Below are 16,960 nucleotides of genomic sequence, written 5' to 3' on the forward strand. Positions count from 1 at the left end.
TAAGAACTTAGTTGAAGCACCTTTAGCAGCGATTACAGCCTCAATGTTTTGGGTATGATGCGACAAGCTTTGCACACATGGATTGGGGGGTGTTCTGCCGTTCTTCACTGCAGATCCTCTCAAGCTCTGTCAGGTTGGATGGGGACAGTCATTTTCAGGTCTCCAGAGATGTCTGATTAGGTTTAAATCTGGCCACTGGCTGGGCCACTCAAGAACATTCCCAGATTTTTCCCTAATCCACTCTTGCGTTGTCTTGGCTCTGTGCTTGGGTTCATTGTTCTACTGGAAGGTCTTAGGCGCTCTGGACCAGGACATTTTTTGCAGCATTCCCCAGATCTGTGCCTCGACACAATCCTGTCTCTGAGCTCTGCAGGCAGTTCCTTTGACCTCATGGCTTGGTTTTTGCTCTGATAAGCATTTACAGCTGTGAGACCTTATACAGACATGTGTGTGCCTTTCCAAATCATGTCCAATCAATTGAATTTGCCACGGGTTGTCTCCAATCAAAGTGTAGAAACATCTCAAAGATGATCCAGAGAAATGGGATGCACCTGAGTGTCATAGCAAATGGTCTGAATACTTACGTCAATGTGATATTTCAGTTTATTCTTTTTATTAAATTAGCAGTTATCAAAAATAATTTTTTTGTCATTATGGAGTATGGAGTGTAGATTGATGTGAAAAAAGTGATCATTTAAAGCATTTTAGCATAAGGCTGTAACATAACAAAATGTGAATAAAGAAAGGGTCTGAATACTTTTTGAATGCACTGTAGACTACAGTACACTACTACTTGGTAGTCTCTCTTACAATGACACTTATGCATTTGCTCAAAAACAACAAGGCTTGATAGAGACATTCAGAGGAGTCACTCATAGATAACTAGAATGAGTGGGATAAGCAGTCTTTAATGGCAGGGAAGACTTATTCATATTTAAGAGTAAAGCGCTATTTTGCTAATTTGTTAAGGTTAGGTTTAGTGTTGGATTACGGTTTCTCAGATCAACCAAGTTTTGCTTTCCTTATGAATATTTCTGATTTAAAATTTCCTATTACAATCATACATGTCGGAAATTCGCCTGCTGGCAGGTGATGTAGCCTAAAGGTTTTTTAACACAATTTAAAAAACAAAATAGCTTACAATGGCATATTTGAAGTCCAAAAGGTCAGAGAAAGAGAGGGCTATGCAGAACATAAGAAACTTGGAAACATTTAATGATATCAAAAAGTAGAACACGTTGAAAAACATTTCAGTAACCGTGAAAACAACTTTGATACAATAAGAGCAAACAAACTATGAAAGTGAAAAAGGGTTTGATTAAGATGAACACAAGAACAGAGGATTAAAACTAGACTGGCTGACTTTTAGGAGAAGAAAAAAGGTGCAAACTATATCCTGCAAAATACTACCTTAATATGAAGCATTCTTAAGTGTGATTTCATATCTTTTCCCTCTTAGGACAATTTCTTTTATGAGATTCAAACAATCAATACATCTCAAATTCAAACAAGTATATGTAGGCCAATATTCACACAGCTGCCAACGACTTCACTACACGTCTCGGTCAACATCTTGTCGTTCGTGCAGGTTCTTCATGAAACTTTCTCAATTTTTGAATGTAAAACAGAATTCTACAAATAGGTAAATAAAACGTCTTTTCCCCTTACAGTGTGTGACACTCCACATACCTGCCATTAATGGTCAATGGTCACAATGCTTGAATTCCCAAAAGGCCATCATTTCTAAATAAATTAATTACTGTTTTCTTAGAGTGAGTAAAAGGAACCAAATGTGCAATTTCCTACAATAAAAACCTAGAACGTTAACCATCATAACATGGAAGCAATACAATATAAATGTGCAAATAGTTTTTGGCAAGAGCATTTTCAATAATGACCGTTTGCTCTCTGTATTATATAATAACATTTCACAATACAGCCACTTATCACAACTTTTGATGTTACTGAGATTACCCTTAGTCTCTTAATAAATAGACAACATTGAGCTATGATAACAGACCAAAGTCAATGATCCTCTAACGACTCTCTGAAAGGTCATTTTAAGGCTGCTTATGTGAACTCTGTCTTCAAGTAATGATCCACTAAATAAAACTGCCTATAAAATATAATCCTGTGTGTGTGTGTGTCTATATATATAAAACGTATTTCCCATTTATTCTGTGTTACTTCAAGTCAAAGGACATTAAGGTATATTGTGGTCACAGCACTGTAATGCTTCTGGACATTTTACCAGAAAATATTTCAGCTGATTTCTTGTGTCCTGATTGAATGTTCATAATATATATGATATTGTTGCAGCCTCTGTCATAGAAAGGCAGTGCAGTAGCACATTTGATAGCTGTGCATGTTCCTTGGTCTGGCTTCACAGCTCAGACTGTCAACACAGAATTTTAAAACACATTTGTGGCCTTTTAAGACTTGAATGGACCTAAAATGCCAAATGCATAAATGTAAAAATTTTAATTCTGCCATCATTTACTTACCCTAATGTAACGAACCCATATGTCTTTCTTGCTTTGGAGGAACACAAAAGGAAATGTTATGTAGAATGACAGCTTCAGTCACCATTCACTTTCAATGTATAGGAAAAAGATGTAAAGGCTAACATTCCTCCTAACGTGTCCCACCAAATATAGACATAAGTTTAAAACAACATTAGGGTGAGTAAATGACAACATTTTCATTTTGGGGTGAACAATCCAATTTGTTAAACTTTTTAACAGACAAATATTATTTTTCAACATGTGTTATTTTGTACATATGATTAATTATGTGCTGTACATATATGCGGCAGAATGGAAAGTCTGATCAATAAAAGAGACATTAATTATTCAGTGCATAGAAATTCCCATTATCAACAGGCTGGAGAACTGTCTGCTTCAAAATATGGTTTGGACAAGCAAATCTAATGCTATGTGTTTAACAGCTCTGTGGTAAACGATTTACTGTGCACTCGTTTTTGCCCATCTCTTTCCACAGATTCATTTGCAATGGTACATACAACATTTTTCCCACTCATCCCCATGTCTGCTGGTGGGTCAGAAATAGGAGTTGTGGAAGATACCACACAGTCCTGCATGCCAAAGCTGCTGCCATCTGTGGCTGAATATGGTATTACAAGTGGAGGTTGCCTTCTTGTTGCAGCGATAGGGATCACGGTCTTGTGCTTTAAAAGAAGATTGCAGTTTTCTTCAAGTTCAGATGTCATTTCTTTTTTAATTGTACAGATTGTACCATCATCTTCAAGTTCACAACATGTTGTTTCTGAGCTACTGAACGATGAGTTGGTTTCAGTAGGACTCTGTCCTTGAGCCTCATCTTGAACGCGTTTACAGTTTGGAGAACCTTGCGAGTCTGAGTCGGACCAGCTTAGTCTGCGTTTCTGCAAGAAAATATTATATGATACAATTTAGAGCAGAAATTCAGTGACCAAAATATTCAATTTGAATATTTCAATGTTCAAAAAGACAAAAACAATTATTAAATAAACTGGAGGGGATGTTGCTAAACAAACATGGTGGTGATTTGAAGGTGACGTGTGTCCTTTCTGCATCATATGTGAGAACATTGTTTAGCACTAAAACAGCACAAGTTCTCACATGAACATGCAGGTCACTGTAAACAAGCTTTTCCCATGCACTACTGAATGCACAATTAACGTCAAGGTTTTCTCTGAAAAATGACTTAATTTCAGGTCGTTTTTCACCAAGACCTATTTTATGCATTAAGAAGAATCTGAATATGATGAGTCAATTGTCCATTTTAAGCATTAGAATGAGGCACTTTCCACTTCCATTTAGAGCTGGGTGTTTTTTTTCCCGCGATTAATTCGTATTTACGTTTTTGACAATACAATTTGTTTTGAATCCTGGAATTGCATAAAATAATAGCAGACGCTGTAGTTGGATACACTGTCAATCCACCAATGGCTGATATAAAAATGAAAAACAAATGTTCACAGCACTTGGCCTGATGCCGCCCCCAATCTGATAAGCAGAACATGTGTGGAAATATGCACGGCTGCACGCTCCAGCGGAACATAGTTTAACGTGGAGACCGATATAAAAGCCGGTAATACTTCCAGTTCGACTGTACAGTGTGATTGTAGGTAGACTTCGTCTATCATGCATGTTCTGTGTTAGTTGTAGTCATGAAGCACTAAGCTACATTTTCTGAGAGATCAAAATAAATGTATGTGTTTATAATAAAGTAAATTGTCTGCACTTATATAGCTTTATATTATTGCTTTGTATATAGCTTTATATTATTGCTTTGTTCTGTGCATATATAGCACATTTTTAACCTTAGCGGTATTCAAAGTGCTTTACACTGCATCTAATTCACCCATTCAAACACACATTCACACACCAATGACAGCAGAGCTGACATGCAAGGCGCAAGCCTGCCATTGGGAGCTACTTGGGGTTCAGTGTCTTGCCCAAGGACACTTCAGCATGTGGAGTCCTGCCATTGGGAGCTACTTTGGTACAGTTCGGCACGTGGAGTCCTGTGGACCAGGAATCCAACCGCCTACTCTGCGATTATTGGACAACCCGCTCTACCACCTGAGCCAACATTTAGGAAGCGAAGCAATCATTTTGACAAACAGTGATATTATTTCAATTTGCTGCTCTGCTCAGAATGTACCGCTAGATGGCGCCGCATACTCACAGTCTTGAATGACATTATATTAAACTGAGCTTTTTGCTTCTAGCTTTTTTTCCAACTACACTGACATTTTTCTGATATCTGAAGGTGTTTATGGTTATACATACAAATTGACTGATATACTAAAAATACTTTCTAGATAAACATGACTATTTCTAGATATTGATTTCTAGTCAACTTTCTAGATGGACTTGATTTAGATAAGAAATAATACCTAAATTGGCTTTTAGGTATTTTTTTTATACTATTATTTCTGAACATCAGTGTTATTTTAAATAAATTCGATTTTATTTAATTTTTACGCTGTTGACAACTTTCTGTGTGTTGCACTTATTTTCACTTAAGTTACACACCTTTGTTTTCTATAATGAAAAAAAACGTCATTTTTCTAACGTTGCATTCTAATAAGGAACATGTTATTTGAATTATGTGTTTGTTACTTTTTTGAAATATACCTTTAAATGTAGAGAAATCGAATCAAAAATCATCCTTAAGTTTTTAAAAAATAGAGATTTGGTTTTTTTGCCTTATCGCCCAGCCCTTCTTCCTTTGTATTGAAAAGACGGTCTACAACATTTCTGCATATGCAAGAAAGTCATATGGCTTTGGACAGACTTGAGGTTTAGTAAATTATGACAGAATTTTTATTTTTGAGTGAACTACTCCTTTAACATTGAAAAACAATATCTTAAACACAAACACTAGTCTCAGAAAATAAAATACGAAGCACATTTTTTTAGAGAAACTCTGGCATTTAAATGAAATATTTTGCTCATCTTGAATGTTCTACCTTTTGAAAAGTGTCTCTTACCTTTACAGGGATATGCAACTGGTCTTGATTCCAGCGTGGTGGCATACTGGCTGTAGGATTGTGGAGTGAAGGTGTAGCATTGCAATGAGGCGGCATTATACGAGGAAACCAAACCTTTAACATCATCTCCAACTGCAAAAGAGTGCCCATATACTTCTCCCTAATAAGGTACAGTAGAAAAAGAGTTTTAATGAGAAATATGATTTACTAAAGACATCATATGTATTGGAAACAATAGGTAGAAAAGTATCCATCTTTGAAGTTCAATAGAATAAGATTAAATACCCAAGTTCAGGTTTCTGTAAAACACCCAGAATCTTCCGCAGTCTTTCCACGGCAACACTCTGTTGGAATGTATTCAAACCTGTCCATAAAATGCAAATGAAGGAATAAAACAAATGCAAAATACAGCAGGTGACATTTAATGTGTAATAAAATAATAATTTATAATTCCATTTATACAGAAACCTCACCTTTGTCATATCGACCCGTTTTCAATCCACTCAACAGCTCCAGTAGAGGCCTGATATACCGCTGCAGTTCTGAACACTGTAAGAGATGCTCATTAGTGTCCATTTACCAACATAATGGTCATAGAAAAAAGCCATATAAAAATCACAATAGGCTAATTTTTGGCACATAAACAGCAATTAGATTGCAATAGTGACTGTCCAAAATGGGACTTTTATTGCTGAAACCCCAAGATTGCACTCTATTGCTGCAAGCACATTGCAAAATTCTGAGTAGCAGAATGCCTTGAAACAATTTCAGAAAGGAGTGAAGAAACTTTCAAACTAGACTTACTTTGTGTGCAAACCTGAAGTCTCCCTCTGTAGGAATTCTTTGAGCTGGTGCTAAAGTCTGGCCAGAGTAGCCTAGAGATGTTGAGAAACTTCCTGTGTGGCCATTCTCATCTCTAACGCTCCTTTGGTTCTCACATTTTAGAGGTGATTCTGAAATTTGGCTGTTCCCACTAGCCAAGAAACATGACTTTGGATCAGGCACACTGCTTGAAGCCTCACTCTCAGGTGATAAGACCTCAGATTCATCCTCTGTCTGGTCGCTCTCGCTGTATAAGTGGCTGTGCGTGGACGAGAGGGAATCTTGCACTTTCCATTCGGAAGGGCTCCCTGCTGACAGCATTCCTAGGATACGCCAAAGGAAAGAGATTGGCTGAAATTAATTGATTGTAGCAAGTGATTTCTATCAAGGGAAAAACAAAGCAGCTGATAAGTATTCATATTTTGCCCTCACTTTGGGGGCCCCTTTCAGACAGACAGACAATGCAGTAAAACTTAAAGACAATGCTTTCTATGGGTGTTGACTGTGTTAATTAATTTAAACAAGAAACTTAACTGTATGAAACAGTCTTAGAATGAACGTTATGCAACAACATAAAAACTACATGACATCATGACTGATTGTCATAAGCAAGCATCAACACGTTCATAAACTATAATAAATTATCCAGAACAATGAACAATGTGAAATATAACTGACAGAACATAACAGCTGAGAATTGACAATATTAGATATTCAAACAAGAATATGTCAATAACAGCTAAAAAAAAAAAAAATGTTTTGGTGAGCTTCAGGGTTCCTACTCTTCTCAAAGCACAACTTTCCAGGACATTTTATGCGCCTAACCAGTGTAATATTTAAGCAAAATCACATGCGTCCATTCTTTTATTTTGCCGTTTTTGTGTTTATTTTATGATAGTTTCTCACCTCCAGATAAGCAGTTTGCTCCATGGACCAGTGTGATTATTAATCCCTGTAAAGCTGTTATCTAATAACTCTGTCAACTCACACACAAGAGCGTGCATGACGATCATGAGGAGGTATTTTTAGTGTACGAACGGTCAGCTCTACACATTCATTTTGAAGCATGCATCTCTTGCGGATTATTTATTCAATTAAATCAGAGCCTTTTTTTTTATTGAATTATCCACTAAAGCTATATCACAATTTCAATTTGATTAATTGCACATTCAAACTTTTAGTTTTATTAAAATGTGTCATATTCAATGACATTCTGCGTTATATTGCTAATGCCATTTTTAGGACTAGATTCTGTGTTTTCTGCATACTGCATGTGGTAACCGTGGTATAAGCTGACTCCGATTGTTTGCGGTTTAGTTTTTTGAAGATTTTCTACCCTTTTCTTCCCCAATTTGTCATGCCCAATTCCCAATGTGCTTAAAGACCATGTGGTGGCGTAGTGACTTGCCTCAATTCGGTTGGTGGAGGACGAATGTCAGATCCACACATCTTATCACGTGGCTTGTTGAGCACGTTACCGCGGAGACCTAGCACGCGTGGAGGCTCGCGCTATTCTCTGCGGCATCCACGTACAACTCACAACGTGCCCCACTGAGAACGAGAACCACATTATAGCGACCACGAAGAGGTTAACCCAACATGACACTATCCACCCTAGCAACCGGGCCAATTTGTTGCTTAGGAAGCCTGACTGGATTCACTCAATACCCCTGGATTCAAACTTGTGACTCCAGGTCTGGTAGTCAGCGTCTTTACTGGCTGAGGTATCCAGGCCCCCAGCTGACTCCGATTGTTGAATTATTGAAAATGAATTCACATCCCGAGGTATTAAGGCCAAATTTACAATCTTGCCAAGCAAGAAAGCGAGAGGCGTGCACAATAAACCTGCAAACTTTTATTTCCATGTTCCAAACCCTGGAGTGTGAAAAAGGTCTAATGCTTTGATTGCAGAAGATAAAAAGAGGACTTGTTTATGTTTACGTAGTAGCATTTATTTATTTTTTTGGGTGAATGTAATTACTGCAGTTCTATAACTGGTGTCTCTGGATACTTGGAAACGATAAGGAAATAATTAATTAAAATACATTATAAGTCATTCAATATATCTTCATAAATTTGAACAATTTTAAAATATTTGTACTCTAAAAGACATCATTTGTGAGGCAAAAACGTATGCGAAAAACACTTTGATGTAAAGCTGGAGCCGAGGTTGCGCTGACGCGTCACTTCACAGACTTCAATGTATTTGGCGGTGCTGACGCAAGTCATGTGAAAGCCCCTCAACGTGAATAAACATATCTCTCCATGATGAAGAAGGTAGACTCACTTGCCAATGCTGAAGTAAACTAACAACATGCCCCTCTCATTCAGTTGGTACATGTACCGGGTCATTCAGTTTGTTTATGTATACCAAGTTTCAGGAATGACCCTTCTCAGTGTGTATGCACTGCTGTAGCCAAGAACGCAATCTGCCTCGGTTGGACCCCGATTGCCAAGCACACGGTTGTCTGCTGCTGTAATCAATCACGAGAGTGTAAACGCCCTGAACCTTAATGTTGTTGTTGTTGTTTCGCAATCCGCAGCCGCCGGCAGTTTGTGTATTTGACTCCTATTACGAGTCTCGACTGTTGCCATGTTTTTGTACATGTAACGAAGATCTTGCTAGCAACACAGTCAAACCAAAACACACCAAAAAATTCGGGGACATTTAAGTGTTTTTCTAAATTTCCATGATTGAAAAACTGCATTGCAAAATTTTAAATTTTCCAGAACACGTGGAAACCCTGGAGCCTCTGGACACAATTGTCACGTAGCAGTGAAAACGTATTTTTTTCCGCATTTCGAAAAAAATTGTTTTATTGAAATTATGACGTACGGTTGGTTCTTTTTAACAAAAAATGTGGCGCTACTGCGCGAGACGCGGCGTAACGGTCAAAAATACAATCTTGCGCATGTTTACATGGAAACAACAAAAACACCGGACACAAAAATTCAATTCAAAATAAAAAAATATTCCCTTACCTTGATGTTCGATACCACAACAAACAGACTGGTTTCAACAACACTCGCAGGACCTGATGTGCTGTTAGTATTCTCAAAAGTAGTTGCATATACTTTATTGCTAAATAAGATTATGTACCGACGACGTCTAGTTCGTATGGACTATTGAAACGAGAACATTCTCGCACTCCTATACTTTTCCTTTTTTCACTTACGTCACTAGACAGCGAGGATCAACACGTGAATTGCTGCACGTGCTGAACAGAAGCCATACCAGACTGGGCGCCCATTGGCTAAAAGATAAAGACCGTGTCGCCGATTGGTCGAGAAATGGGACAAAGCCCGAACCCTCTGCGCCGTGATTGGCTACAGACATGGGTTTCCGTGCCCCCTTCTTCGCACGTGGCACTCGTGTGGAAAGGCTGCTACTACAGTCGTCTGATAGAATAAACTGGAACACGTTTTGCGCAAGGTGCTTTGTTTAACTCTAGGAGATTGTACACAAGACGGGACAGTTTGTTTAGAACATACTGAGTTTACATGTATTGCCTTACTGTAAACATGACTTCAGTTCATTTAAACAAACAGATGAAACGTTGAAGTATAAAATCAGATCAAATTACCTTAGAAACGTCACATGAGGTAGTTTAGCTGCTGAGTTTTAGGAGTTAAAACAAAACTCAAGTCGCCCAAAAGGTAGTTTCAAAACCCTGTATGACCTTCTTCAATGGAACAAAAAAATATGTATTTTGGAGAATCTTCTTGAAGGTCTTCTCCATATAATTACAGTTCATTGTAACAAGGGATTGTTCACCCAAAAATGCAAATTCTCTCATCATTTACTCACCAACATGCCATTCCAGATGAGAATTACTTTCTTCTGCAGAACACAAACAAAGATTTTTAGAAGAATATCTCAGCTCTGTAGCTAAGTGAATGGTGGCTTTGAAGGTCCAAAAAGCACATAAAAGGCAGAATAAAAGTAATCCATATGACTCCAGTGGTTAAATCCATATCCTCAGAAGAGATATGATAGGTGTGGGTGAGAAACAGATCAATAATTAAGTAAGTATTTTACTATAAGTATTTTAATTAAGTATTTTACTATAAATCTCCACTTTCATTAAGTTTGTTTTTGGCATTGTTGCTGTTGATAAGTCATTAAGTTTCGTAATGCTGCTGTTTTATGCACTTAAAATAAATGAACATTCTCAAATGCATGTGAATAAAATAGAATTAGGTTGAAAGTAATCCAAAAGTTAACATTTTTGGTTACCATTAACTTGCATTATATGGATCTACAGAGCTGAGATATTCTTCTAAAAAATCTTAAACATCTGCAATGGCATGAGGGTAAATGATGAGAGAATTTTGGGGTGAACTATTCCTTTAAACTTTGAAATGGGGGAGGGGCTAAAACAATTATCATAAAATTAGTCTATATGATATCTGGGCTATATCCCAGTTCTTCTAAAGCTATTTGATAGCAGGAACAGTTCAAACTCTTTGTCAATATTCACTAATAATCTTCCCCTCGATTGAGCTGTCAATTAAAAAAAATGCTGCAACCGGATCATTTAAGTCACTCAGTAAGTTTACATGCACAGTTATATAATCGAGCTTCAACGTTTCTAACTGTTTTTATCTGTCACTTAAGTGACACAATGTGCAATCAAATATTTGAGGAAATGACATCAAATACAACTGCTTAAAAACATATCACATGTTCCCTGTCTTTCGGAGCATGCATGCGCACAACTCAGAGGTTAGTTATGGTCCAATTGATATACCGTACATGCTGGATGTAGCCGTGCTACAGTCACATTATTAAGTCTTTTAGTCTGGCTTTGCACAAATCTGACTAGTACAGGGCTGGATCTTGGCAGATCTATCTTTTTGTCTTGCTAAACTTTTATTTTCTAGTTAGTTACTATGATTAGTAACTCACAAAAAATAAAATAAAGTAAAATAAAAAAAGGTCAACTAAGGACAACAAGAGCTATTGGCTGAGTTTCACTCAAAGCAAATGAGTTTATGACTGCTCCCTGCTGTCAGAAAAAGTACTGGGCAATATTGTCCAAATGAAACATGTGCTCTTTGTTTTCTGGGCTTGGCTTGTTACATGGTTATTATAACCAAAAGGACAGTAAAAATAAGTATTTGGAAAATGAGAAGTCTGCCTATGGCAGATTAATTAATAATCAGTGTTGGATGTAATCTGATTACTAATTCATTTTTATGTTCATATTAAAAAAGTAAATAAAGGAGTTTTGTAATGCATTACATTTAATTGTTATTAGATTACAATAACTGACTTTCAGTGAAGTTAATTACTTTTAAGCATACTTGTTCTACACATTTCTTAATAATACAATTAATGGAGGGGGGTCTGGGTGGCTCAGCGAGTAAAGACGAGTTACTGCACCACCATGAGGACTTAGAGGACATTGGGAATTGGGCATTCCAGATTGGGGAGAAAAAACATTAAAAAAATAAAATAATAATATTTATGGTGGCCTGCAGGGTAGCTCAGCGATAAAGATGCTGACTACCACACCTGGAGTTGTGAGTTTGAATCCAGGGCGTGCTGAGTGAACCCAGCCAGGTCTCCTAAGCAACCAAATTGGCCTGGTTGCTAGGGAGGATGGAGTCACATGGGGTAACCTCCTTGTGGTTGCTATAATGTGGTTCTCGCTCTAGGTGGGGCGCATGGTACGTTGTGTGTGGATGCCACGGAGAATAGCACGAAGCCTCCACACGCGCTATGTCTATGCGGTAATGGGCTAAACAAGCCACGTGACAAGATGCGCGGATTGAAGGTCTCAGATGCGGAGGCAACTGAGTTTCGACCTCCGCCACCCTGATTGAGTCGAGTCACTACGCCACGACGAGGATTTAGAGCACATTGGGAATTGAGCATTCCAAATTGGGGACAAAAGAGGAGAAAAAAAATTATAAAATAAATAAATAATACTACTTATGTAGAATACATTTAAAATGTAAATTATGTTCATATGTACACCTGTTTGCATTTTTGTGACAGCTGAAAGAGGTGTAGAGACGTTATGTAGACGTTATTTAGAATTTGTTGAGTGGAAAAACAACTGTGAAATGTGTTTTCGAAAGTAAATTTAAAATAAAGTAATTATTAGTTTGATTACTTTTTGATTAAGTATGATTTAGAGAAGTAATTAGAAATCGTTAATTAATTACTTTTTTAGTAACTTACCCAACACCGTTAATAATGAACCAACAACAATGTCCATGTAAGTGCAGGCACCACTGAAGACCTACTATATGAAATGAAGAATGGTGGTGGTGTAGTGGTCTAAAGTACATAACTGGTAAACTGGTAATCAGTAGGTCGCTGGTTCGATCCCCACAGCCACCACCATTGTGTCCTTGAGTAAGGTTCCAGGTTGCTCCAGGGGGATTGTCCCTGTAATAAGTGCATGGTAAGTCGCTTTGGATAAAAGCGTCTGCCAAATGCATAAATGTAAATGTAAGAAGGATTAGTTTGGTCATGTATGTCTTCATTTTGCACTCAAATAAGACCATACCACCATTACATTTAGAATCTAGAGAATCTATAGTATTAAATTACAGAATTACTGTTGATAGTATCTACCTCTTAATTAAAATGTTATTCTGTCCACTAAGAGTTTGAGTCTAAAGAAGACTGTCACAGAGGTAACATTTCTTTTACATGTGGGGAAAGAAAGTTCCAGCCTCCACAGACTGGAATGGTTTAAAGGTTTGTATTTACAACTTACAAGCACACTTGACATAGGTTGAATCTGAAATGGCCTATATTGAAACTACCATATTAACACCATTCCAAACTCAGACTTGGTTTAAACTTTAAACTATGTAATTCGTTTAAAGATTTTGACTTGTAGAACAGCCTTCAGTCAACAATCTCAAATCAGGCAGAATATAGGTCATGCATTGAGCATACCCTACAATCTCAAGACCACTCCCACACCCATACACACTAAGAGCATCACCATTCTTTGCCACTAAAACCAGGAACTACAGGATATCGACCTGACATCACAATTCCAGTGGAAGGTTGTGTATTGCATTGCTAATTTAACGCTGGCTTGCCTTGTCCACAGCACAATATCATCCATATCTGATTGATTTGCTTGCATTGGTCAGGTCAAACTGTCATAGTTTATTGCTGACATTCACCTAATACTAAGCCTTACAGCTTTACTACTGAAGCACTTGCCCCATCCACGATTATAGTGTAAACCCAACAACCCTGGAGAGAGCAGACCATCCCCCATGCATACATCATTAAAGAAGCCAGAAGAACAGCAACAGAAAACCATTTGAGTACAACCCCTTATTTAGCATATGAGTGTACTGTAATTATAAACATTTCCCAATCAATGATTCTCTTAAAAAATTATTATTGTTTACCTTTAAAGAGAACAATTTAATGATGAAATAATGGTGTCATGAGAGCATTTTATGCTAGCAGAGGTTATATTGCTATTAGGCTGTTAAGTACTTGTGTGCATGAACATTTATGTAAAGTAGTGTGCATATGTCAAAAAATTGGGTTTTCGATAAGAATTATCTTAATAAAACCTCTATTGCACAAATACAATTAGTCTTTGTCATTCACTCAATAGAATTACATGAACTTAGAAAATCTACATGAAAGTAGATTTCAATTGTACATTCTTTCACATTGGTACAACTGACTTTAAAGTAATTCCACAGGAAATATAGGCTCCATACTCGACTATATACTGAACTCAATAACCCCTCAGAGAACAGCCCATCCCCCCGGTTTACATACAATGAGGCTGTGCACTTGGGATCTTTGTGATTTACCAATGGGGGAAAAAAACAGAGCTGTGGGTTGAAAAATTCTGACTCTTAATAAAAGGCTCTATAGAGTGAATAAATGGCTTCACTAAGCTGCTGTGTTAGCCCCAGAGTTATTTGTCAAGAAACCAAACTTTGTATTATCAATAGCATTGGCATGTCTAATTTTTTTCTTTTTATTATCTAATTTTTTTGCTGGTTTGACTTAATTTCAAGCATAACTTTATAAAACCAACTGCAGTTTATCTGCTTTTCTGACAGAGGAACCATCACAAATGTCTTAACCTACAGTGGCAAGAAAAAGTATGTGAAACCTTTGGAATTAGCTGCATTAATTGGTCATAAAATGTGATCTCATAGAATAGTATAGACAAACATAATGTGCTAACAACACACAAAAAATTATATTATTTCATGTCTTTATTGAACACATCCCATTAAACATTCACAGTGCTGTGGAAAAAGTAAGTGAACCCTTGAATTTAACAACTGGTCGATCCTCTTTTGGTAGCAATGACCTCAGGGTAGCCGCTGGTAAATTGTGCCCCCCTAGGGTGTTGGTGCCATACGCAAACTACGTAATATGGATATAGGAAGCGGCGGTACTGAATAACCCCAACCAAGCATTTCCGGTAGCTGCGGATCAGACCTGCACATCGTTCAGAAGGAATTTTGGACCATTCTTCCTGCTTCAGCTCATTTATGTTCTTAGGATGTCTGATGGGAAATGCTCTCTTGAGGTCATTCCAAAGCATCTCTAGCGGGTTAAGGTCTGGGCTCTGACATATTGGGTGTGACTTTTTAAGCCATTCTGTAGCAGAATTACTTCGATTTTTAGGGTCATTGTCCTACTGTCTAGTGATTTTCAGCTTGCACACAGCCACCCTGGCATTATCCTGTAGGATATCTTGATAAAATCATTTTTTTCTCCTCGATGATGGCAAGCGGTCCAGGCCCTGAACGGTCCAGGCCCCTTCACCGTTGGGATAATGTTTTCATGCGGTGCCCTTTTTACACCATAGGAAGTGTTGCATGTTCTTCTAAAAAAATAAACCTTCGTTTAATCAGTCCACAAAACATTTCTCAGTGGCGCTGTGGAGTGTCATGGTGGTCTTTGGCAAACTTCAGGCGGGCAGCACTGTTTTTGTTGGAAAGCAGAAGCATCTTTTGTGATGTCCTGCCACGAACACTATGCCTGTTTAATGTTTTCCAAATAGTGGACTCATGAATAGAGATAATAACCAGTTCCAACAATTCCTTCAAGTCTTTAGCTGTCACTCTATGGTTCTTTTCTTTTTTTTTTTTTACATCATTGAGCATTCTGCGGTGTGCCCTTTGAGTCATCTTGGCTGGACGGCCACTTCTAGGGAGAGTAGCCACAGTATGAAATCGTCTCAATTTATAGACAATATGCCTAACTGTGGAAAGATGAATCTCTAAGCTCTTAGAGATAACTTTGTAACACTTTCCAGCTTTATGCAAAGCAAAACTTTTTGATCGGATGTCTTCTGAGATCTTTTATGCAAGACATGGTCCACGTCATCAGACGCTTCTTGTGAATAGCAAACTCAAAATGTTTTAGTGTGTTTTATATGTCAAAGTAGCTCTAACCCACACCTCCAATCTTGTTTCATTAATTGGATGCCAGGTTTGCCAACTCCTGTCTCTAATTAGCTTTTGTTGATGCCATTAGCCTAGAGGTTCACATACATTTTCCAGCCTACACTGTGAATGTTTGAATGATGTATACAATATGTACAATAGATACAAAAATTTGTGTGTTAATAGTTAAAACAGATTGATTTTGTTCATTATTGTAACTTAGATGAAGATCAAACCAGATTTGAAGGCAAATTTATACATAAATGCAGGTAATTACAAAAGGTTCACATTTTTTGCCACTGTATGTGTAACATCTTTTTACATAAGTTAAGAAATATTTAACAGCTCCAATTTTCTCAGTCTGGTGACTTAAGTGTATACATTTACTCACAGATAGAAGAATTATCTGACACAGGACTTTCAGAAGGGTATGTTTATCTTAAATGTGAGCAGAAGTAATCTTAATTTAGTTTCAATTTATAATCTTTATTTTATAATAATTAAAACATTTCTGGTAATAAAATGTTAAAACTTTATAGCTGAAATAACAGGAGAACAGGTAATTTGCTGTACCTCTTAACTTAACCGTGGACATGGAGATGCCTTGCAACCAAATATTCATAGTTTTCCTGAGCAACCACTAGGCATTACATCTCGAGACGCCAAGTAAAAACGGACAAAACGAGCAATCCAGAGGAGAACAACAACAATTTAAGTGTTACTTCGAGTAAAAATTCATGTCAGGCTCAACTTGGGCAGTTGTTGACTGTCATAACTCAGAACAATTAATGATATCGACATCGCTTCGTGTCATCTATTCATGTCTGTAAAAAAAACAATCACCTCAACTCTGTGAAGTATCGGCATGTTTTTTATTTTATTTTTGCAAACGTAATACCTTAAACATTACATTACCTGCTAAGAATATACGCCGATGCGAATGAAAAGACCGGAAATTGACAACAGTCAAATTGTGGAACACTTCAGCGTTCGGGAAAGAGGTGGATAGCACCATTACTATGGTACTTATCATTACAGTCAAACCAATTGTCGAGAAGTTGGAATAACCAAATATTGTCAGCAATGAGGGCAGAGGAATCAACCTTTTAATATATTTCAAGATTATTGTTTTTGCAAATATCAACAATAAAAAGCTTTAAAGCTGTACCACGTATGATTTATTTTGTTACAATTAACAAAAATCCACTATGAAGTGAGTATATGAAAAATCTT

General features: G+C 37.3%; 1 protein-coding gene across 1 annotated transcript; it reads right to left on the reverse strand.

Annotated features, from left to right (window-relative positions):
• Window positions 1–1,194: 1,194 nt before the first annotated feature.
• On the reverse strand, window positions 1,195–9,489 carry ciarta (circadian associated repressor of transcription a). The gene is made up of 6 exons (XM_052092840.1): window positions 9,305–9,489; window positions 6,305–6,645; window positions 5,974–6,049; window positions 5,786–5,864; window positions 5,501–5,660; window positions 1,195–3,403 (listed from the first exon to the last, which is right to left on the reverse strand). Exons 2-6 carry the CDS (start codon window positions 6,641–6,643, stop codon window positions 2,933–2,935), a joined length of 1,125 nt encoding a protein of 374 aa, XP_051948800.1. The 5' UTR covers window positions 6,644–6,645; window positions 9,305–9,489; the 3' UTR covers window positions 1,195–2,932.
• Window positions 9,490–16,960: the final 7,471 nt, after the last annotated feature.

The sequence above is a fragment of the Xyrauchen texanus genome, chromosome 26 (genome assembly GCF_025860055.1).
Source record: "Xyrauchen texanus isolate HMW12.3.18 chromosome 26, RBS_HiC_50CHRs, whole genome shotgun sequence".
NCBI lineage: Eukaryota > Metazoa > Chordata > Actinopteri > Cypriniformes > Catostomidae > Xyrauchen > Xyrauchen texanus.

Excerpts from the sequence above, each read along its gene's own strand:
- ciarta (XM_052092840.1), bottom strand. The coding sequence starts at position 6,643 with ATGCTGTCAGCAGGGAGCCCTTCCGAATGGAAAGTGCAAGATTCCCTC. Across the intron at positions 6,050-6,304 it reads ACTTCAGGTTTGCACACAAA|TGTTCAGAACTGCAGCGGTA; the intron begins GTAAGTCTAGTT and ends CATCTCTTACAG. Across the intron at positions 3,404-5,500 it reads AGTTGCATATCCCTGTAAAG|AAACGCAGACTAAGCTGGTC; the intron begins GTAAGAGACACT and ends ATTTTCTTGCAG.